The following is a 25,315-nucleotide window of genomic DNA, read 5'->3' as shown; positions in this document are numbered from 1 at the left end:
TTGTAGGGGAAGGAAGCCATTAAAATATTGATATGATTTCTGCCGGCAGCTGCCACCATGGGGAGCTCCTTACATATTACATAGTTTGTACGGTTGAAAAAAGACACATGTCCATCAAGTTCAAGCACGGGATGGGAAAGGGGAAGTAAAAAATTTCTACACATAGGAGTTACTTTGGATTTCAAAGAGAACTCCATGGGTACTAATGAATTTAGAAACTGCCTGTAAATATCTTACATTTACCTTGGACATGTACTGTACATTAGCAGCTCTTTTTTTATAAGTGATCCTATTGGCATGCGGACACTGTGCATGTGTCCATTAACTGATGATGATGAGAATTTGGCTGTCACTGATCGATGAACTTCTGGCCTAACAACAGAGAGCAGGGTTTCCTCAGTAATTTAGAGGAGATGTGTCTGGGCAGATTTCAGATACTAGAGCATAATGATAGCCTAGACTTTTAACCCCTTAGTGACCACCAATACGCCTTTTTACGTTGGTCACTAAGGGGCCTTAGGCTAGGCTGACGCCTTTTCACGTTCGCCTAGTCTAAGTCCTGCACGGGTCTCCCGTGCAAGCTGGAGCCGGGGCTCTGCTGTCCGATGAAACCTGAGCTCCTGCTCCAACGCCCACGATCGAAGTTTACTTCGATCGCGGCCGTTTAACCCGTTAAATGCCGCCGTCAATAGCGACCGCGGCATTTAACTTTGTTTACAGAGGGAGTGCGCTCCCTCTGTCACCCATCGGCGGCCCGCGAATGCAATCGCGGGTCTCCGATGGGGTGTCATGGCAGCCGGGGGCTTCATGAAAGCCCCCAGGTCTGCCCTGGACATATGGCTGTTAGGACGCGCCGGTGGCTCGTCCTAACAGATTGCCTGTCAGATTTACACTAACAGGCAATAATGCTCTGGTATACGAAGTATACCAGAGCATTATAGCAGCGATCTGAAGATCGCACAGTAAAATCCCCTAGTGGGACTAGTGAAATAAATAATAAATGTGAAATAAAGATTAATAATAAAAGTTACAGTAAAAAAATAAATCCATTTTTTTCCATAAAAAGTGGTTTTATTTAGTAAAAGTGTAAAAAAGAAATAAAAGTACACATATATGGTATCACCGCGACCGTAATGACTCCATTAATAAAGTTAATATGTAATTTAAACCGCAAGGTGAACACCGTAAAAAAAAAACGCCAAAAACATGGCGAAATTGCAATTTTTTTCCTTTGCCCCCCAAAAAAGTCATAAAAATGAATAAATAAGTCCCATGCACCCCAAAATAGTACCAATCAAAACTACGTCTCGTCCCGCAGAAAACAAGCCCAAAAAAATCGTAGTGATTGATGGAAAAATAAAAAAGTTACGACTCTTGGAAAGCGACGATGCAAAAACAAATAATTTTAGTTCAAAAGTGTTTTTGTTGTGCAAAAGTCGTAAAACAGAAAAAACCTCTACATATGTGGTATCGCCATAATCGTACCAACCCATAGAATAAAGGTAACATGTTATTTACGTCGCACAGTGAACGGCGTCAATTTAAAAACGCATAGAACAATGGCGGAATTTCAGTTTGTTTTTTTTATAATCCCCCCCAAAAAAGGTCATAAAAAAATTATATGTACCCTAAAATGGTGCTATTAAAAAGTACAACTAATCCCGCAAAAAACAAGTCCTCATACAGCTATGTAGACGAAAAAATAAAAAAGTTATCGCTCTTTGAATGCGACTATAGAAAAACGAATAAAATAGCTTGGTCATTAGGGCCTAAAATGGGCTGGTCACTAAGTGGTTAAGTATATCAGGGTTAACGTTTTTGTTTACTAAAACATGCCATATATAAAAATAATAATAAATTATCATAGGAATTAATAAAAATATTAATGAAAAAAATTAAACCATCCATTTTTGGGAAATACTTCTATTTGGCATCCCTACACAGTATTGCATACACTATAAAATGATCTTTATCTTTATTTTCATTTTTTTCTACCAGGGGTCGACTGCTTGTGGGAACCTTTGTGGCCCTGTTTTTCAATTTATTCACTATGCTTTCAGTTAGGAATAAACCATTTGCTTATGTTTCAGAAGGTAAGATTCATTTCAGCATACAGTTTGGCTATTAGAACAACTGGGGTTAGAGGAGGAGGCAGTGGTACAAGCCTTAAAGAGAACCTTTCCCCTGCCCATACATGTGCAGCTGAGTGCCCCATGTAATAGGCCGGGCTTCACAAACACTGTCTCACTTTACACTTTTTTTCCAATCTTCCTCCGTTATTTACATATCGGTGCCGTTATATTTGGCGCCTGATATGTAAATTAGCCCGTGAACTGTCAATGGTGCATTTCTATCCAACTAAATGGCAAGAGGGCGTGATCTCTTTGCTCTGACACTGTCCAATCCGCTACGGACTGTGTCGGGGCAGCTTGCGCTGTGCTCCCTCCCGCAACTGCGGGCCGTTATTACGGGCACGGCCGTGTGCATGAGGCCTAAGGCCCCATACACACAACCGTAAATACTGTCCGTAAATACGGATCCGTAGTCATCCGGATTTCATCCGCATATACGAAACGGTATCCACAAATACGGTCTGTAATGCATCCGTATTTAATCCGTAAATACTGAACCGTAAAAAAAAAAAAGATGGAGGCAGCAAATCATGTCACCAACATATTGCATAGCAACATTTCTGTAAATATGGACGGTTTACGGATGCACATCCGTAGCTGTCTGTATTTATGCAAGCGCCCATAGGCTTCTATGTGAGAGTCCGTGCCATAAATACGGACAAGAATAGGACAGGTTCTACAATCTTTTTTTCAGCACGGACACCAATCCGTAAAAATACGGAAAGGTGTCCGTGGCCAATAGAAATGAATGCGTCCGTAATTATGAAAAATGCGGTTATGTGCATAGGGCCTTGGCGTTCTGTCCACACTGCTGTACACACATTACATTCTGGATAGAATGACTGAATATTTAGGGTCACAGTTCTGTGTACAGCTGTTCGGCTCACATGGATTCCCCTTCTTTGAGTACTCTCTTTTTTTACACTATTTTGACACATCCCTTTTATTGAAATATACTTGATACATTGTAGCTTTTGCTGTTGTTAGGCTCTGTTCATATCTGCGTTCGGGTTTACCGTTGTTCTGCTACTTCACAGGAGCAGTACAATGATAAACCGGAGCATCCAGTTCCGTGGCATGATGGAATCCAATGGCGTCCGACAGAACGCATTGACTTTAATAAATTTTGTTGGATTTCCGTCATGGCGTCCATCGTTTTACCGGATAAAATAGTTCAGCATGCTGCGCTATTATGTCTGACAAAGACAACGGAAATCTGCGACGGAGGCCCCTAACCAAGCCTCCGACGCAGATGTGAAAAGAGCCTGATTATAGGAATCCAGATTTTTCATTTGGTAATTCGCTGTTGGCCTAAATGTCGTATTTTATAACAATTGAAAGTTTGTTATTTTCTATAATGCATATTTTGCTTTCTCCCTCTTGCAGCTGCTAGTACAAGCTGGCTTCAAGAACATGTAGCAGACCTGAGCCGAAGGTACATTGCTTATAATCCGGCACTGGTGCATATTGTCCGTTGCATTGTCTTCACAAATGCCCTTAAGAACAAGTTTATGTGAAGATTTAGACAAGTGTCTTCGTTTCCACATGATATTATCCCAAGCATTTTATTTCTGGATTATTTATAGTCCTTCTAAGAATTATTATTTTATTCATTAAAAAGCATAGAATGCATGGCAGGGGCAGGATAAGTTCTGTTGGTGCCCAAGGCAGTTTCAGACTGAACCCTCCCTCCCTCGCTCTCTCTGTTACTGACATTTATCATGACAGTCATCAGACTGACAATAATTTAATCGCCCCTGTCGCGCAGGGCCTTGGTCTCACACCCTTCATTAGTCACTCGAGTTCAGGGAGAGCTGATATCTTCTATTTTAGGCACCATATGTATCAGTCATTTTAATGTTACTTTGTTTCATTTAACATTAAATATATAGTTGCACATACAGACTGCTTTATGTGTATGAGGCCCCATGCACACGACCGTAACTTTCATACGTAATTACGGATGAAATTGCGGACCCATTCATTTCTATTGGCCACGGACACCTTTCCGTATATTTACGGATGTGTGTCCGGGCCGTAGAAATGATCCACAATATATAGAACATGTCCTATTCTTGTACCCAATTGCGGCACAGACTCGCCCATTGAAGTCTGGGCGCTTCCACGATTGTGGACAGCTATGGATGTGTATGCGTAGCCGTCAGATCCGTATTTGCGGACCGTAAAAACGATTATGGTCATGTGAATGTGGCCTAAATATGTAAAATACATGGTGTGTGTGTATCTTTCTATACCCTTCTAGCTAGCAGGGATAAGTTTTAATAGCCAACAACACTATTACATTTTCGGTCCTTCACACAGCGCACACACAACAAAAATAGTTTAGTGTCCCTTTAAAACATTGTAACATCTGTGAGCCATTAACACATTTTGCAATCCATATTTACGGTGTTGGTTTTCCAACATCTGTGTATGAAATTGCACAGATTAACCAGTTCAATTCTCTATTCTATTGTGTTCTTGCAGTTTGTGTGGAATTATCCCAGGGCTGAGCAGTGTGTTCTTGCCTCGGATGAACCCCTTTGTGCTGATTGACATTGCTGGAGCACTAGCACTGTGTATTACTTACATGTTGATTGAAATTAAGTAAGTATGCAGTATACATTTTAATGCTGGTGCCAAATGGAGTAGCGGGCTATACTATCAGTGCCTTACATTTTTTTTATCCAGTCATGCATATTTTATTTTAATATAAAAAATGTACTGCATATGTCAGACATATGGCCTGAACATTGTGTGAACATAGCTGCGTAGACAAACGGCTATTATTATTGGATGACAATCAAATCATACTTGAAGATAATCTATATGATTACATATGCACTTTATATCATAATCTCACACCTTTCCCGACTGCGAGGGCCCAAAAAAAAGTTTAACCAAATAACGAGGATTTGATGGAAATGAGCGGAAGTCGTTTTAATCCATATATACCATATGTGGGTAAATCTTTCCTATTGGGTATTTTTGTAAATACAACGTGTTCCAAATTATTATGCACATTGGATTTAAGTGTCATAAACATTTAATTATTAGTTTTTCAATTAAACTCATGGATGGTATTGTGTCTTAGGGCTCTTTGGATCATTGTAATCAATCTCAGACACCTGTGATAATTAGTTTGCCAGGTGTGCCCAATCAAAGGAAACTACTTAAGAAGGACGTTCCACATTATTAAGCAGGCCACAGGTTTCAAGCAATATGGGAAAGAAAAAGGATCTCTCTGCTGCCGAAAGGCGTGAAATAGTGCAATACCGTGGACAAGGTATGAAAACATTGGATATTTCAAGAAAACTTAAGCGTGATCATCGTACTGTGAAAAGATTTGTGGCTGATTCAGAGAACAGACGGGTTCGTTCAGATAAAGGCATAATGAGGAAGGTTTCTCCCAGACAAATTAATAGGATTAGGAGAGCAGCTGCTAAAATGCCATTGCAAAGCAGCAAACAGGTATTTGAAGCCTCTGGAGTCCCGCGAACCTCAAGGTGTAGGATCCTCCAGAGGTTTGCAAGTGTGCATAAAGCTATTATTCGGCCACCCCTAAACAATGCACACAAGCAGAAACGGTTGCAGTGGGCTCAGAAATACATGAAGACTAATTTTCAAACCATGTTTTTTACTGATGAATGCCGTGCAACCCTGGATGATCCAGATGGATGGAGTAGTGGATGTTTGGTGAATGGCCACCATGTCCCAACAAGGATGCGACGTCAGCAAGGAGGTGGTGGAGTCATGTTTTGGGCTGGAATTATGGGGAGAGAGCTGATAGGCCCCTTTAGGGTCTCTGGTGGTGTGAAAATGACCTCTGCAAAGTACGTAGAGTTTATAACTGACCACTTTCTTCCGTGGTACAAAAAGAAGAACCGTGCCTTCCATAGCAAAATTATCTTCATGCATGACAATGCACCATCTCATGCTGCAAAGAATACCTCTGTGTCATTGGCTGCTATGGGCAAAAAAGGAGAGAAACTCATGGTGTGGCCCCCCATGTTCCCCTGACCTCAACCCTATTGAGAACCTTTGGAGCATCCTCAAGCAAAATATCTATGAGGGTGGGAGGCAGTTCACATCAAAACAGAAGCTCTGGGAGGCTATTCTAACATCCTGCAAAGATATTCAAGCAGAAACTGTCCAAATACTCACAAATTCAATGGATGCAAGAATTGTGAAGGTGACATCAAAGAAGGGGTCCTATGTTAACATGTAACTTGGCCTGCTAAGTTTTTTTTTATTGAAAGAGCTTTTGATTTCTGTAAATATGACCTCCTGGTGCTGCAAATTCAACAAATTACCATTTTAGTTCTCTTTACAACCTTTAAAATGTTTTGATCTCTGTTGTGCATAATAATTTGAAACAGTGCATTTTGAGTTTTTTACTTCTAAAAAAATCTGTTATCATTAGGAGATTTGTTCAATAAAATTAGCATTATACTCCAACGGTTGATAGCTTGAAGATTATACTGACTGTCATTTGCATCGAATATTTAGGAAAATCAGCGAAAAATAACATTTGCATAATAATTTGGAACGCGGAGTAAATTGATTTATCTGATAATACATTCCCCATGACCTTGTCTTTCCATTCATTCAAAGTTGGAAATCTTAGAGAAGTCCAAAAATAGAGAACAATTCTGGCACACGTTAATATCTTAGAAATAGCCAAAATAGCAAAGTTATAACTTTGAATCTTGTAAAATACAGAGGGCTGGACCTAGGGGAATGTCACTTTGGTAAAGCTGAGATTATAAACACACTTCTGGTATCTGCAAAGTTTTGGACAAAGGCAGTACAGGTGGAGTAAATTGAGTCTATACTGATGACACTTTGGATATTTCTAATAGTCCCTTACCCTCATCTTATATAGTAAGTCTGAATAATGATGTAGTCTGTTAGCAATGAACCACTGAGCGGTTCTATAAGACTGGGTTTCCTCAGGGCGTTTTTATTGCAGTTATTATGTGGCTTTTATGTGTTTCTTAATTGCTTTAAAAAAGTATGTGTTTGTGTTTTGCCGTGATTTTGCTGCCATGTGGCTATTAAAGGTGAAGGAGATTGAAACCATTTGCTTTACCTGTAATAGCCACAGAGCCAAAAATGCATTCGTTTTTCAAAGCAATTAAGAAACACATAATATCTGCAAAAAAGCGCCCTGTGTGAGCTCAGCCCAATAAGCATTAATGATTGGTCTTCTATATTTGACTCCCATTAGTTGGGGATTTAACCATTAAGGTCATTGTTCTATCTATACTTATCCCTACAATTCAGATTGTACACCTTTCGAGAGGTCAGATTCAGAGTGGAGAATGTGAGACTCGTGTGTAATAAAGGTCGGGTGAACCTTAAAGGCCCTTTTACACGGGCCATTTATCGGTCGTTCACAGAAAGTCAAACAGGGCAACGATCACACGATGAACGCGCAAACGCTCATTCGTTGGATGATTGTATAGTTTATACAGCCGACAATATTATCGTTGTCGGCAGCACATCTGCCTGTGTAAAACGGGAGATGTTTTGCCGACATGATAAAAATATAGGAGGACAAGCAATCGAAGCAATGATTGCTCGTCCCCATACATGGCTCCTTGTGAAAGGCGCAAACTAGCACCGATTTAACGAGCTGTCTTGTTGATCGGTGCTCATTTACACGGCCCACGTCCGACTGTGTAAAAGGACCCTTACTCTTGAAATTATTCCTTTAACTTGATGATACTGAAAAACATGCTGTGTTCATAAGGAGGCCTCATGAAACAATACATTAAATGGTTTAAAGTGTAGCTAAAAGTTTGGTTTTGTGGGGTCCAAGCACTGAGACCCCCACCAATCGCTAGAACGAAGCAGCTGAAGCGCTCGTGTGAGCGCTCAGTCGCTTTGTGTCTATTCAGCTTTTTCCAGAAAGCCGATGTATCGGAGTACGGGCTCATAGACTTTCTATTGAGCCCGTACACCGATATATTTATATCCGGAAAAAGCCGAACAGACACGAAGCGACTGAGCGCTCACACGAGCACTTCAGCTGCTTCGTTCTAGCGATTGGTGGGGGTCTCAGTGCTCGGACCCCCACCAATCCAAACTTCTGACACGTCACTATGACGTCAGACGTTTGTCGAATGTTTAGCTACACTTTAATTATATTTTGGAAAAACTGGTTAAGCAGTTGAATTGCCAGCTATCCAGAAATGTGTTCATTATTCCAAATGTCTGTATTGTCTGATGAGGTGTTCCCTTTTCCCAATAACTGTGTTTTCTCCAATATTTTGAAAATTAAAGTAGCAATGGGAATAGAGTTAAATAGAACTTTGTATAGTTTTCCAGATTCCAAAAGCTCAAATACATTTTGAAAGCAGTTTGGATATATGTAATAACATTTTTATAAGAGGGTCATTCTGCCAATCGACCAAAAATGATAATTGCTAGCAAAACAAATATAATCAGACAGAGTGATTCTGATGATTATATTTTATGAGATTATTGCGAGCTATGCAGTCCCACAATATAATATTTAAAGTGTACCTCTCATTATGAAACAGCTTTTCTTAAATCAATAGTACAGCGAAGATAAGAAACTTTATATTATATCTTATGACAGAAAAATACCTCGTTCTTCACTTATCCGACTCCGTTCCCTCACGCTATCTGAATCCGTAAATGTTGACTCACTCAGAATTCACCAATATAATTAGATTACAGCAGCCCATAGAAGAGAGGGAAGGATGGGATGAAGCAAAAGCAGGAGACTAGTTGATAACTGAAGATCCTGCTCCCTTATCTCTATCTCTTACATATTTGGATGCAGCCTCAGCATGGAGGAGATTATACAACAGTAACCATTGATTTCAATGGTGACTGAGCTGGTGCCAATGGTTTCCGTTTGTCTTCGTTGTGCAAGGGTTCCGTTGACGGAATCAATACTGTAGTCGACTGCACTATTCATTCCGTCGAAACTACAGAATCCTTGCACAACGGAAACAAACTGAAACCATTGGCACTGGATCCGTCACCTTTGAAATCAATGGTGATGAAAACGGAAACCTATGGTTTCTGTTTGTGTCAGTCAGGGCTCCATTCTGACAGAAAGCTCCGACAGAAAGCTCCGACAGAATGTCGGAATAGAGCCCTGACGCATATGTGAACAAAGCCTTAGGAGCTGTGTAGTTGGGAATCCAGCAGTGGGGCAAGACAGTAAAACACTTACTAGAAGACAGCAGCAGTATCTCTGTGTCTCCTTCCCACTCTTCAGCTGCTCCTTCCTTCTCTCCATTGACTGCTGTAGGCAGCTGTAACCTAATCTGTCAGTGAAGCAGAGAATCCGTCTCTCCTCTGCTCCATGAGTGAATTCTTTTGTGAGTGAACATTTAAGGCTACATTCACATGACAGTGAAAAAAAATATCCGTTAAAAACTGATCAACTGTCTGTTTTTCATGGCCATCCGTTTTTCATGTCCGTTAAAAAAACTGATGGATTTAATTTGTTGGTTTTATTGTCCAAACCCCCTGAAAACACCACAGGGCCCGTGTAGATCGTGCCACAGTGTCAGTGCCCACAGTGTCACAGTGCACACTGTAGATAGTGCCCACAGTGCCAGTGCCCATGTAGTACTACAGTGCCCACATAGTGCCACGGTGCCCACATATAAAGTGACACAATGCCCTCAAGTACCCCAGTGCCCACATATAAAGTGACATAGTGCCCGCATACAAAGTGTCAGGGGCTCTTTCTAAGAGCGGAGTCCCCAGCCAAAGCGTCAACAGTGCTCTAGCCGGGGATTTCGCTTCAGGAGTAGCCCCTGCAGGGATTCCGCTTAAGGAGTAGCCCCTGATGTCACTGTCCGTATATGGATAGAGACGCCAGGGGTTTCCACAGTAGCGGAATCTCCAGCCAAAGCGTCGGAAACGCTCTGGCAGGGGATTCCGCTCTGAGCTCCTGACGTCACTGTCCATATATGGACAGAGACATCAGGGGCTCCCTCTCGGAGAGGCATCCCCGGCCAGACCGTGCTCTGGCTCGGGATTCCGCTTCTACAGGGAACTACACCGGCGCCATCTACCGAGGTATGGCTGTCTACGGGGGCTTCCCCGGGCTCAGCCCTTAAAGTAGCGCAGTATCTGGGGAGTCCTCGGCCAGGCTCCGTTTTTACCGGCCGTTACAAGGATTGATTCCTGAAAAACGGCCGTTAAAAACTGATCCATTCACTTCTATGGGACCCGTGGGGCCGTCAATACGGCCAAAAATGTCCACTATTTTGACGGCCATTTTTCACTGTCGTGTGAATGTTGCCTAAGGAGGCGGGGGGAGAGGGAAGAAAGGAGTCTGATAAGTGGAGAAAGGCATTTTTCTGTATTATGATCTATTACAAAGTTTCTTTGCTTGTACTACTGATTTATAGGAAGTTGTTTTCTAATTGGAGGTACACTTTAAATCATCAATTTAATGCTTCAATTGCTACTTGGTTTGTTTGTATTATTTTGACCCAAAACTGACCTTTTTAATGTGGGTTGTACAGTATTAAAAAACATGGCTGCTTCCAGAAAAGGTACTACACCTGCCCATGGTTAGTGTCTAGTATTGCAGTTCAGCTCCATTGAAATTAATAGGGCTGAGCTGCAATACTGAACGCACCTTTAATTGTCATTGCATTTCAAACCAAACCATTGTTTTAAGACAAAATGGTGCCTTGTCCACAATAAGTGTATTGCATGACCCTTGCTTTTTACATTCTTAACACTGTTCCATTGATCCTTTTTATTATAGAAATGCTTTTTTCCCCTCCTCTTGTCTGCTAAATTAAATGGCTCATAATTTGACAAAGTGGTGCACGCCAGAAAAACTTAGTTTTACTTCAAGCCTATGTAAACTTTTGAAGTCAAATTATTATTATTTTTTTGGTTTTAATAAAACTGTATAATGTGATTGTGAAAAACTTTTAAATAGGTTTTAATAAAAGGAAAACTGTTCTAACTCTAACTTTGAGATACAGCTTCTATGTATCCTGTATAAAAGGGGTATCCTTCAAAGGGGTTGTTTCACCCAAAAAAACCTATGTGAGACACTTATTTTTGTCCATTGTCTAATAGAGGTTAGAAACTAGATATCATCACGTAGTAGTAATATTCTTCTTGTGTTTTCAGCAACTATTTTGCCGTGGACACTGCATCAGCTGTCGCCATTGCTCTTATGACATTTGGCACCATGTATCCTATGAGTGTTTACAGTGGCAAAGTTCTACTCCAAGTAAGATTTCATTTTTATGTTATAATATAAGATTCTGTTATAACATGGTATTACTTGATTATTTTGCTTCAAAGGGGTTGCCCAGTTTTAAACAATTCTCTTTAAAATATATTGCCACCACCATAAGTTGGGCGCAGGGTTTATTTTGGGAACCTCCCTATACTGTGAGCCGGTCAAAGAGTCACTCCGGTGGATCCAGCATGTCCATGTATTGTATGGTCAGCTTTTTAAATAAAGGGCCAGCATGTAATACTACATTTCCTCAGCAGCAGTTATCGCTGGTAACGGTAACATATGGTAACGGCTGATCACCGAGGGGTTTAATAGCCCGACTGGCTGTGAGTAGCTGTTTGCCAAGGCAAGCTGTTTTTATAGAAGAGTTGTCTTAATAAGATATCTGCTATTTAGAACAAGTCTGCTTTAAGAATGTCTTACATGAAGCTGAAAAGTCTCGATATTTATTGGTGATATCTAAAGAAGAGCCCCAGGTCTGCCATCTGTGTATGCTTAATAGGCCCTGCCGTATCTATTTTGTACTTCAAAACTAACGTGTTATTTATCCTGCACATTGAACACCGTAAGAAAAAAACATCGGAATAGGTTTTTTTTTTTGTTTTTTTTATCAACTCCTCCTAAAAAAATACATAAAAGTTAATCAATAAGTCCTATGTAGCCCAAAATGGTACCAATAAAAATGACAGCCTGTACCGCAAAATGCAAGCCCTCATGAAACTCCGCTTGCGGAATAAAGTCAACATGTAATTTATGCTGCGTGGTGAACGCCATAAAAAGCGAAACCCCAAAAATAAATGTGGATTTGCAGTGTGTTTTTCCATCCCCCACCCCCAAAAATATAAAAAAAACAAAATGGTGCCACTCGTCCTGCAAAAAACAATCCCTCATACGGCTACGTTGATGGAAAAAATATAAAAGTTATGGCTCACCGAGCGCAGTGATGAAACAACATAAATATCGCTGTTTCCTCAAGGCCCAATATTGCTGTGTCCTTAGAGGTTAAAGGTCAAGTATGCACAAATGATAAGCTAGTCATCTATTATCCTGGGGGAAGTCATAGACCAGAAGGATCCCTGGGGGGGGGGGGGTCACTAAGTAGCAGCTCTCTTCTCTGGCTAATGGAGGTGGGTCCAGAAAGGGGTACTCCTTTCTGTTACTTCCATATGCCCTGATAGAGCTTATGTATAGGGTTTGTTTGTTGTAGAAAACCCCTTTAAAGACCAAGGTAGAAAATTGCAAAATAAATTCACTACAAGGCCGGTTCACACGTAGCTTAAATACTGCAGATTTTTCGCAAAGTATTTCATTGCGGAGAATTCGCAGCGTAATACAGTAATAGCAGAGTGAATGAGATTTGAACAAAACTCATCTACACGCAGCGTAAAAAAATCCACCGAAAAAATGTTCATTGACCTGCGGTGCAGTTTTTTTTAATCCACAGCATATCCATTTATGCTGTGGAATCGCTGCTTTTCTGTTGCGGGTTTCCCCCATTAAATTCAATGGGAAGGTTAAACCCGCAACAAATAGATGTTGCAATTTTTGCGGCGGAAAATCTGCGATTCCGCCGCAAAAATCGCAACTCAAAAAAACAAAAATGATCATACTTACCCACAACTCTGCGTCCAGCCCGGCCGGCAGGAATGCCGTTTCATCCCATTTGACTGTTGCAGCCAGTCACAGGCTGCAGTGGTCACATTGGATGAAACGTCATCCCAGGAGACATGGGTAAACATAGACATATATATTTATTTTTTTTACGTGCGGTTTTCTGCAGAGGACATTCCAGCCAAAAAATTGCACCACAATTTGGTGTGGTTTTTCAGCTGGAATTCCCTGTGGCATCCAGGGAATCCGCGCTTTGTGAACATACCCTAACACTGTATTTTAAAGAATGTGGCTATTCCTAGGTTTGATTGATGTATGTGGATATACTGGTTGGATAGGAAGCACATTCTTGCATTCCACTTTCCTTTGTTTAGCTGCATTTTTACAGTGGGGAGGATCTTGGCATATGTCAGTGGGTGCCAGAACCAGCTTCCACTGCACATAATTGGTCATACACAAGGTCAGACATTCTGATGTAGGTCTATGATGCTTTAAGATTTCCCATTGGTGTGTGTTAATGGTTTAAAAATAAAATAAAGAACATGATGTTATGTGGGTGAAATAATGTTAAGTATAAACTTGGCAAAGTCTCAATAGCTGCTACAGTAATTGATATTGATATGACTTAAAGAGGCTCTGTCACCAGATTTTGCAACCCCTATCTGCTATTGCAGCAGATAGGCGCTGCAATGTAGATTACAGTAACGTTTTTATTTTTTTAAAACGAGCATTTTTGGCCAAGTTATGACCATTTTTGTAGTTATGCAAATGAGGCTTGCAAAAGTCCAAGTGGGTGTGTTTAAAAGTAAAAGTCCAAGTGGGCGTGTATTAGGTGCGTACATCGGGGCGTTTTTAATACTTTTACTAGCTGGGCGCTCTGATGAGAAGTATCATCCACTTCTCTTCAGAACGCCCAGCTTCTGGCAGTGCAGATCTGTGACGTCACTCACAGGTCCTGCATCTTGTCAGACGAGCGAGGACACCGGCACCAGAGGCTACAGTTGATTCTGCAGCAGCATCAGCGTTTGCAGGTAAGTAGCTACATCGACTTACCTGCTAACGCCGATGCTGCTGCAGAATCAACTGAAGCCTCTGGTGCCGGTGTCCTCGCTCGTCTGACACGATGCAGGACCTGTGAGTGACGTCACAGCGTGATCTCTCGAGAACACGCTGTGTCTGCACTGCCAGAAGCTGGGCGTTCTGAAGAGAAGTGAATGATACTTCTCGTCAGAGCGCCCAGCTAGTAAAAGTATTAAAAACGCCCCGATGTACGCACATAATACACGCCCACTTGGACTTTTACTTTTAAGCACACCCACTTGGACTTTTGCAAGCCTCATTTGCATAACTACAAAAGTGGTCATAACGTGGCCAAAAATGCTCGTTTTTTTTAAAATAAAAACGTTACTGTAATCTACATTGCAGCGCCTATCTGCTGCAATAGCAGATAGGGGTTGCAAAATCTGGTGACAGAGCCTCTTTAAATGAAAGGGGGTATTCCTATCTTGTACGCTTGGAACACTGCACCTATCTCTAGAATGGACCCACGTCCTACCTTCTCTTGCTCTCTCTACTCTCCCGCCACTACACTGCTGAGTGGGTTGTGAGTACCGAAACCACTGAGCTAAGCTGTTTCTGTAACTCCCATACTGTAGAAGTTAATGTGAGTTATGGAAATGGCGTAGCTCGCCGTGCTACGCTGTTGCTGTACTCCCGACCAAACCTCAGTCAGTGGCTGGAGAGCAGCGAAAGCAAGAGAAGGTAAGTCGGGGGTCAGAGGACCCAGTTCTAGAGATGAGTGCGAACCGCATCTATCGGTCATATATGGCATATCCTGTGGATATGCCATAAATGTTCAAGATGGGAAAATTCTTTTAATATTGTTTTCTCTTAGTTGATAATTTTGAGACAAGGCAGTTGCAGATTTATTAATACCGTCATAATCCTAAAACAAAAACTAGTCATGAATTTATTAAAATTTATTAATTTGACAATTTCTCAAATAAAAACAACCCTGCCTTACATACATTTACTCTCCACCCAGGTCGCTACATTGTGACACCGCTGAAAGACAAAATTATGTGTTATAGGTGGCATTAGTAGTGTCAGACAGTGGCACAACTGTTTGATAAATGTGACACTTGCCATCTGTGATACACATTGTCAAAATCGAGGGTTAGCAATGTTGGTCAAGTCCAACCGGGGAAGCATCTGTATGGAGTTTGAATGTTCTACCCATGTTTGTCCTTGGTTTCCTACGTGTATATCGTATCTGAGGTAGGGAAATTAGAGAGCCCCAGTGGAAACAGGGAATGACGTGCGTAACTACAATCCGTGTACAGTGGCTCTTGAAACGTGGCTCCACTTCATCAACACGCTTGTTTGACATATTTCTAAAGAAATGTGTGTGTGTATTTGCGTGTGTGCGTGTGTGTGTGTGTGTGTGTGTGTGTGTGTGTATATATATATATATATATATATATATATATATATATATATAAAAAGATAGATAGATGGATATGTTTGTGTGTGTGTGTGTGTGTGTGTGTGTGTATATGCTTGTCATTCTCAATTAATTAGAATATCATCAAAAAGTTAATTTATTTCAGTAATTCAATTCAAAAAGTGAAACTCATATATTATTATATAGATTCATTACACACAGAGTGATCTATTTCCAGCATTTTATTCTTTTAATGTTGATGATTATGGCTAACGGTTAATGAAAGGCCAAAATTTAGTCTCTCACAAAATTTGAATATTGGGTAAAAGTTCAAGATTGTCTACTCATGGTGTCACACTCTTCATCACAAAACACCAGCAAAGGTTTCCAACTGTCTGATTCAGTAGGCTACACAATCATAAGGGAAGACTGCTGACTTGACAGTTGTCCAGAAGACAGTCTTTGACACCCTCCACAGGGAGGGTAAGCCACAAAAGGGCTTTGCTAAGCAAGCTGGCTGTTCACAGAGTGCTGTATCCAAGCATATTAATGGAAAGTTGAGAGGAAGGAAAAAGTGTGGTAGAAAAAGGTGCACAAGCAACAGGTATAACCGCAGCCTTGAAAGGATTGTGAAGAAAAGGCCATTCGAGAATCTGGGGGAAATTCACAAGGAGTGGACTGCGGCTGGAGTCAGTGCTTCAAGAGCCACCACACACAGATGTATCCAGGAACAGGCTACAAATGTCGCATTCCTTGTGTCAAGCTACTCATGACCCAGAGGCAACGTCAGAAGCGTCTTACCTGGGCTAAGGAGAAAAAGGACTGGTTTGTTGCTCAATGGTCCAAAGTCCTGTTTTCAGATAAAAGTAAATTTTGCATTTCATTTGGAAAACAAGGTCCCAGAGTCTGGAGGCTTAGAGGAGAGGAACTCAATCCAAGTTGCTTGTGGTCCAGTTTGAAGTTTCCACAGTCAGTGATGGTTTGAGGAGCCATGTCATTTTCTGGTGTTGGTACACTGTGTTATATTAAGTCCAGAGTCAACGCAGCCGTCTACCAGCACATTTTAGAGCACTTCATGCTTCCCTCTGCTGACCAACTTTATTATACCTGGTTTAATAACCACAGTATCACTGTGCTTAATTGGCCAGCAAACTCACCTGACCTAAACCCCATAGAGAATCTATGGGGTGTTGTCAAGAGGAAGATGAGACACCAGACCCAACAATGCAGACAAGCTGAAAGCGGCTCTGTCACCACATTATAAGTGCCCTATCTTGTACATAATGTGATCGACGCTGTAATGTAGATTACAGCAGTGTTTTTTTATTTCGAAAAACTATCATTTTTGACGGAGTTATGACCTATATTAGCTTTATGCTAATGAGTTTCTTAATGAACAACTGGGCCAAGTGGGAGTTGTGGAGAGAAGTGTATGACGCTGACCAATCAGCGTCATACACTTCTCCCCATTCATTTACACAGCAGCATCGTGTTCTTACTAGAACACTATGTGCAGCCACATAAACACACTGTAACGTTACTGCAGTGTCCTGACAATGAATATACATTACCTCCAGCCAGGACGGGATGTGTATTCAGAATCCTGACCACTTCTCTGTGATTTACAGCATAGCAGGCGTAGTCTCGCGAGATCTCGCTGTGCTGTGCTGTGCTGTGCTGTAGTCTCTCACAGACGATACAGAAGTGGTCAGGATTGTGAATACACATCATGGCCTGGCTGGAGGTAATGTATATTCATTGTCCGGATACTTGATTAACATTAATGTGTGTGTATGTGGCTGCACATCGTGTTCTAGTAAACAAGATGCTGCTGTGTAAATGAATGGAGAGAAGTGTATGATGCTGATTGGTCACTGATTGGTCAGCGTGATACACTTCTCTCCACAACGCCCACTTGGTCAAAAAGTAAAACACGCCCAGTTGTCCATTAAGAAAGTCATTCGCATAAAGCTAACATAGGTCATAACTCTGTCAAAAATGATCGTTTTTCAAAATAAAAAACACTGCTGTAATCTACATTACAGCGCCGATCACATCATGTACAAGATAGGGCATTTATAATATGGTGACAGAGCCTCTTGAAGGCCGCTATCAAAGTAATCTGGGCTTCCATAACACCTCAGCAGTGCCACAGGCTGATCGCCTCCATGCCACGCCGGATTGATGCAGTAATTCATGCAAAAGGAGTCCCGACCAAGTATTAAATGCATATACTGTACATACTTCTCAGTGGGCCTGCATTTCGGTATCAAAAATAATTATTGAAATTGGGTTTATATAATATTAAAATTTTATGAGAAACTAGGGTTTTCATTAACTGTTACCATAATCCTCAACATTAGAAGAAAAAAATGCTGGAAATAGATCACTCTGTGTGTAATGAATCTATATAATATGAGTTTCACTTTTTGAATTGTTACTGAAAAAAAATTACTTTTTGATAATCTAATTCATTGAGAAGGAGAGAGCGAGAGAGTGTGTGTATGTAATGTGTGTGTGTGTGTGTGTGTGTGTGTGTATATATATATATATATATATATATATATATATACACACACACACACACACTACCGTTCAAAAGTTTGGGGTCACCCAGACAATTTTGTGTTTTCCATGAAAACTCACACTTATATTTATCAAATGAGTTGCAAAATGACTAGAAAATATAGTCAAGACATTGACAAGGTTAGAAATAATGATTTTTATTTCAAATAATGATTTTCTCCTTCAAACTTTGCTTTCGTCAAAGAATGCTCCATTTGCAGCAATTACAGCATTGCAGACCTTTTGCATTCTAGCTGTTAATTTGCTGAGGTAATCGGGAGAAATTTCACCCCATGCTTCCAGAAGCCCCTCCCACAAGTTGGATTGGCTTGATGGGCACTTCTTGCGTACCATACGGTCAAGCTGCTCCCACAACAGCTCTATGGGGTTGAGATCTGGTGACTGCGCTGGCCACTCCATTACAGATAGAATACCAGTTGCCTGCTTCTTCCCTAAATAGTTCTTGCATAATTTGGAGGTGTGCTTTGGGTCATTGTCCTGTTGTAGGATGAAATTAGCTCCAATCAAGCGCTGTCCACAGGGTATGGCATGGCGTTGCAAAATGGAGTGATAGCCTTCCTTATTCAAAATCCCTTTTACCTTGTACTAATATCCCACTTTACCAGCACCAAAGCAACCCCAGACCATCACATTACCTCCACCATGCTTGACAGATGGCGTCAGGCACTCTTCCAGCCTCTTTTCAGTTGTTCTGCGTCTCACAAATGTTCTTCTGTGTGATCCAAACACCTCAAACTTTGATTCGTCTGTCCATAACACTTTTTTCCAATCTTCCTCTGTCCAATGTCTGTGTGCTTTTGCCCATATTAATCTTTTCCTTTTATTAGCCAGTCTCAGATATGGCTTTTTCTTTGCCACTCTGCCCTCAAGGCCAGCATCCCGGAGTCGGAGTCACTGTAGACGTTGACACTGGCGTTTTGCGGGTACTATTTAATGAAGCTACCAGTTGAGGACCTGTGAGGCGTCTATTTCTCAAACTAGAGACTCTAATGTACTTGTCTTGTTGCTCAGTTGTGCAGTGGGGCCTCCCATTTCTCTTTATACTCTGGTTAGAGCCTGTGTGTGCTGTCCTCTGAAGGGAGTAATACGCACCGTTGTAGGAAATCTTCAGTTTCTTGCCAATTTCTTGCATGGAATAGCCTTAATTTCTAAGAACAAGAATAGACTGTCGAGTTTCACATGAAAGCTCTCTTTTTCTAGCCATTTTGAGAGTTTAATCGAACCCACAAATGTAATGCTCCAGATTCTCAACTAGCTCAAAGGAAGGTCCGTTTTATAGCTCCTCTAAACAGCAAAACTGCTAAGATAATTGCACAAGGGTTTGCAAGTGTTTTCTAATCATCCATTAGCCTTCTAACACAGTTAGCAAACACAATGTACCATTAGAACACTGGAGTGATGGTTGCTGGAAATGGGCCTCTATACACCTATGTAGATATTGCATTAAAAACCAGACGTTTGCAGCTAGAATAGTCATTTAGCACATTAACAATGTATAGAGTGTATTTCTGATTAATTTAATGTTCTCTTCATTGAAAAAAACTGTGCTTTTCTTGCAAAAAATAAGGAAATTTCTAAGTGACCCTAAATTTTTGAACGGTAGTGTATGTGTATATATATATTCTACATATATGCTTTTTTAAATTGCAATTTTAGGGTTCTGAATGGTTTCTAACACTCATAAATAAAGTTTTTATGCTGACGGTCGACTATAATCTCTGTGGATCTAGGTGTGAACACTTGCCAATCACAACTTTGTTCCCAACAAGTTCTTAACATCACATGTACATGAATTTGCATTTGACACTAATGTATATCATCGTATCACTTGTGGGTGTTGTAGCAAAAGTAGTAAACATTAGGGCTGACAAACACTTATCACATGAAACAGAGCCAAATACAACACATGCATGAACAAGATCCTTGTGTTTTCTATAAACAAACGTACTTCCGATATGTATCACATTTCAACTTTTTCATGATGTTTGTTTTTTTTATTACTTGGAATTGTGTAAAATGTATCTTCTCAATGTCCACCCTTTATTCTTAATGTAAATTGAGTATGCTGGTGAATATCGTTCATACAAAATTGCCTTTTTTCTTCTTAAGACTACACCACCACATGTTATTGGCCAACTGGATAAACTGCTTCGAGAGGTAAGAAAAGTAAAAACAAGGAAATAAAGATTGAATGTTTTTTATTTTAGGAGAAATCTTTTAAAGAAAATTTTACATATGAAGCAATGATTTGTGAATGGAAAACAAACAGTCTGTTTTTTTGTTTTGTTTTTTTTATTTTTTAAATTTGCACTTGTATTCTGGATAGTATCCAAAAAAACAGGATTAACATTTTACCTAAAAAAACAACAAACCCAAAATAAAAACATTCTGACCGTTCTTTCCATAATAATGCTATTGTCGGATCCACCCCCATATGCGCATCTTTCAGGCAATACTATTTTGCTGATCCTTTTATGCAGACACTGTCAGAAAAAGGAGGCTTCTCATTGCATGAGAATGTTGCTTGTCACATGCTGCTCAAAATTAAAAGAGTTATCTGGTGAGATCAAATTGATGGCCTACCTTTTGAGATATCGCTCGTTTACGGAGGATCCTAAAGGGACCATGCGTGTGTTAAAGAGTCTAACTTGGTTAACTGACCTGAATAGCGCGGTCTCCCTGATTCCTTCACGGTCTTCAGCGAGACAGTGCTATTCAGGTCAGTAAACCAGTTCATCTTATATATCCTAGAGATAGGTCCTCTTTAAAGATTACCTAGGTGACCTAATACATAGATGCTTAGCATTCATGGCTTGCAGTACATCAATTGACGTTGAGGGTTTTACGTTCAGATATGTGTTGCTAGTCTTGCTCCATTGCGAATATTTGGTTTGATGTATAGTCTCCGGCAATGAAACAACTGTAGTTTCAGGGACAATTTGTTAAATGTAGTGATTTTTATTTTTTTTTTAAACTATCTTTCAACCTACTGTGTCAAATGTATGTTTTTTAACGTGCCTACATGTCCTGACATGATGTATATCAGTATGTAATGTATTTTGCATAATGCGAGCTTTGCTGTTTCCATAACTGCCATTCACTTCTATGGGAGTTACGGCAACAGCGTAGCTCAGCGAGCTACGCTATTTTCCATTTACATGGTCGGAAATCACGAGTGGCAGCAGGAACACAGAAAGATGTAATGGAGATTAGGGGGCCCCGTTCTAGAAATAGGTGCAGGTCCCAGAGGTGGGACCCGCATCTATCTGACATTTATGTCATATCCTGTGGATATGCCATAAATGTCCCTGATGGGAAAACCCCTTTAAAAAAAATAGATTAATATCTGATAGGTGGGGATCCGAGTCTCGGTATCCCCCGCGGATCACCTGTTTTGAAGGGGCCACGGAGAAGCACAGTATTACAGCTTCCTCCCATTCACTTGTGTAACAACATTGTACAAAATGGAGCAATGTAAGGAATAAAGGGGACACGGCGCCGCAGCAGCCCCTTTCAAACATCTGATATGGATTGCCCATCCTAAGGTCCATCATGGACCCTCCAAATGCGCCCCACTAAAATAAAAAGGAAGTATGTACTGTGATATTTAGGCTTCGGCGCTCGGAAGTGGCTCCCATCTTGTCTATTTTGCAGCAGAAGTTCTGACAGCACATATTCGTTAGCACTTGTAGTTAATGTGACACATCTACATCTCCACAACAGCATGGAGACAAGCAGTTGCCTGAACATATTTGGGCAGATACTTGGCAAAAAGTGAGTCAAAATAGTTTGTTCACTCTGGAGTTTGAAGGATGTTTTTATTTGATTTTTTCATTCTGGGGATTCCCTTTAACTAAAGCCCTTTCTGGTAAAGCAAAGCAACCAGGTCCCTTACATCCATTTGTCATGTAAGCTTTAACATTAGCCATGGTTATTAAAATAACATGGCTACCGCTTTTATCAGCAAGTGTATATTAAATTATTTACTGTTGTGGAATCTTTATACTATGTCTTATTTTTGTATTGTCATTACTTAGGTTTCCACACTAGACGGTGTTCTCGAAGTTCGCAATGAGCATTTTTGGACTCTGGGATTTGGGACCATGGTATGTGTGATGCTGTGAATGTGTTTCTCTATTTTTGTGTAACTTTTATGAGGGGCTCCCCTATTTTGGACAAGCTAATTTCTAAGGGTTCGTTTGCTTCTGTCTGGGACGCAGGACTAAAGCTCTAAGACTGGCCGTAGACCATTTTCCACTTCGCTCTAATGCAAATCTAGATAGAGACACATAATCAGGGCCCACTACCCTTGGGAGGGTCTACTCAGCTGCCGAGTCCTGACGCTGCCGTCGTCACGGCATTGCTGTTCGCATATGGACAGTAATGTCAGGAGGAGAGGAGTCCCAGGCAGAGCGCTAGCGGCTCAGCTCCGGAATTCCATCTCTGGGGAAGCCCCTGACCTCACTGTCCATATATGGACGGTGTTATCAGGAGCAGAGCGGTGTCCCAGGCTAGGAATATCTAGAGTCACATTGATTAAGTAAGTTACACTTTCACTGACTTTTGTTTGCAGCCAATTGCTTATCAATTGCAGTTATTTACTTTGCTCTTTGTTGACATCTTTTTGATACATTTCTTTTATATTTACATCTACTTGTATGTGACATTCATGTTGTTGTTTTAAGAAATCTAAATAAAATATATTTTTTACATATGCTAATCCTTCTGGTTTTCATGCTCCCATTTGGGTCTTTTCTGGTTTCATATATAAAGGGGAGTTTAAACCACCATAACACTGTTTTGGATCCTATATGAGTATATCACTAGTCGTATATGGACAGAGCCGGAGTACCGGAGCAGAGCCTTTACTAGCGCTCTGCCCGGTACTTCAGCTCTGCTCTGGACATCACTATCCATATATGGACAGTGATGTCATGAGCAGAGCAGGAGTACCAGGCAGAGTGCCAGTAGTGCTCTGCCTGGGACTATGGCTCTGGGGTTGCCCCTGACAAAGCTCACTATATATCGACAGTGACGTCCAGGGCTTCCCCTGAAGCGGAATCCCCAGCCAGAGCGTCGACAGTGCTCTGGCTTGGGGATTCCAGTCCTAGAGGGAACCGCGAAGGCGCTACCTACGGGAGGGTGACTGTGTGGCACTACCTGGGAGGAAGAGGCGGCGGCTGTGTGGCACTACCTGGGAGGAAGAGGCGGCGGCTGTGTGGCACTACCTGGGAGGAGGCGGTGGCGGCTGTGTGGCACTACCTGGGAGGAGGCGGCGGCTGTGTGGCACTACCTGGGAGGAGGCGGCGGCTGTGTGGCACTACCTGAGAGGAGGCGGCAGCTGTGTGGCACTATCTGAGAGGAGGTGGCAGCGGCTGTGTGGCACTACCCGGGAGGAGACTGCTGTGTGGCACTATCTACAGAGGGCACTAAATTTATGGGGGTACAAACTGGGGGCCTAACTTCTATATGGGGGCATAAACCGGGCCTAACGTCTATATGGGGGCACAAAGTGACTTTTTCTGCCACTTTACTGCCGCGAGAGATCCCCGGCAAGGGGGCCTACTAAGTCTGTGTCGCCCAAGGGCCCACATAAACCTGGAGCCGGCCCTGCACATAATGGTAGATTATTTTTCTTTTATTAAGACCGTTTAAAAGGTTAGTTCATTTTTGCATTGTTGATGCACTGGAACAATACAAAAATAGTTGCAAAAGTGTATCTAGCCCTTGGGTCTTTTTATAAGTTAATCCATCCATAGAGCTGTATTTCACCTAGTATTTTATCTATACAGAGTTATGCGGCTCTATGAGCAAAAGGGACATTTGTTATCAATCATTCATAAAAATTCACCATCGCTAAACTTTTATATTTTTTGACTTTTTAGGCTGGTTCAGTTCATGTCCGGATTAGAAGAGACGCTAATGAGCAGATGGTGCTAGCTCATGTTACAAACAGACTTAATACGTTGGTCTCCAGTCTGACTGTTCAGATCTTCAAGGATGAATGGGCGCGGCCAGTATTGTCTTCTGGTCCTTTGCCACCCAACATGCTGAACATTTCAGACCATCACATTATTCAGATGCCATCTCTGAAATCTCCAACTGACGATTTAACTCCTTTGACTTCAACACCCTCAAAACCCAGCAGCCCACCTCCAGAATTTGCCTTTAACACACCAGGCAAAAATATCAATCCTGTCATTCTTTCAAATACACAAGCAAGGCCATATGGCCAAGGACTTCATTATGGTTCTACACCATATGGTGCTACATTCAGTCAAGGACTTGGAGTGCCTGGCGTTGGCAGCACGCAGGGTTTGAGGACTGGTTTTACTAATGCTGCCAACAGATATGGAACATACACTCCAGGACAGTTCACACAGTTCAAACAATGACTTAATTTTTGTGTGCTTATTTTTCTGCCATTATGGAAAGTTTTTGTTTGTTAAACTTTGAGATGTCATGACATTCGGACCTATCCCAGTTTAAAACTTTTATTTTGCTTTTGAACATCATCGATGCATTCCACCTGATATTTTTTTTATATATTTTTTTTTCCCTTTATCCCCATAAACCTCCTGCAAGTGTTTGCAGTATTACGCAGCAAACCTATTTTAATAAATTAAATGACCACCATCTTGTTTTACCTGTTTTCCCACATTCACATTGGGTTTTTCACAGAATTGGATATCCCTAAATTCAGTTGACAGAATTTAGAAGATCGTAATATAGGCCTATGGTAATTTACACGTGTGCCTATACTCCCTATGGATCAATGAAGAAATTATGCAAGGGTGGAGAGGACTTTTGATCTTATCTATAAAGAATACAGGACACAAAATTGTACACACCTTAACAGTAGCTGCTGTTAAATCTAAAGTCAACAGCCTATAAAAGGGAATCTTCTAGACGCAGCTGCAAATTTAATTCCTTGTAATTAATTTATGTTGCTTTATAGAGCCAACATATTCAGTAGTGCTGTATAGAGACTAAGTCCTTATCAGTTCCTGTGCCCAGATGTTGCTCTTGGTCCAATTTGCAAGTTGTCAGTACTACCCTTTGAAACCATCATCACATTCTGCACATTTGGAGATATATAACAAAATATAATGATTATGGGGCAGATATTTCTATAGACGTTTCATCTATTTGAAGAACACTATAGTCACCCAAAGATTCCACTTTAATGTACAGCAAATGCAGAGTACGTAGATTATAAGACCCATATGGAAGATGATTAAAGCGTACCTAACTTTTCTGGTGACTTTTCAGAATAAGCTG

General features: G+C 41.1%; 1 protein-coding gene across 3 annotated transcripts in view; it reads left to right on the top strand.

The window, feature by feature from the left end:
- Window positions 1-24,670, top strand: part of SLC30A6 (solute carrier family 30 member 6) — a 41,580-nt gene extending 16,910 nt beyond the window's left edge. For all 3 annotated transcript variants that reach the window (XM_075862782.1, XM_075862781.1, XM_075862783.1), the window contains 7 exons: window positions 1,999-2,093; window positions 3,519-3,567; window positions 4,620-4,739; window positions 11,280-11,382; window positions 20,144-20,191; window positions 22,072-22,140; window positions 23,920-24,670. In XM_075862782.1, the coding sequence (XP_075718897.1) occupies window positions 1,999-2,093; window positions 3,519-3,567; window positions 4,620-4,739; window positions 11,280-11,382; window positions 20,144-20,191; window positions 22,072-22,140; window positions 23,920-24,429 (994 nt within the window). In that variant the 3' untranslated portion in view covers window positions 24,430-24,670. The remainder of the gene's footprint in view (window positions 1-1,998; window positions 2,094-3,518; window positions 3,568-4,619; window positions 4,740-11,279; window positions 11,383-20,143; window positions 20,192-22,071; window positions 22,141-23,919) is intronic.
- The last annotated feature ends 645 nt before the right edge of the window (window positions 24,671-25,315 follow it).

The sequence above is a fragment of the Rhinoderma darwinii genome, chromosome 4 (assembly GCF_050947455.1).
Source record: "Rhinoderma darwinii isolate aRhiDar2 chromosome 4, aRhiDar2.hap1, whole genome shotgun sequence".
NCBI lineage: Eukaryota > Metazoa > Chordata > Amphibia > Anura > Rhinodermatidae > Rhinoderma > Rhinoderma darwinii.
This window is presented reverse-complemented; position numbering and strand designations above follow the sequence as displayed.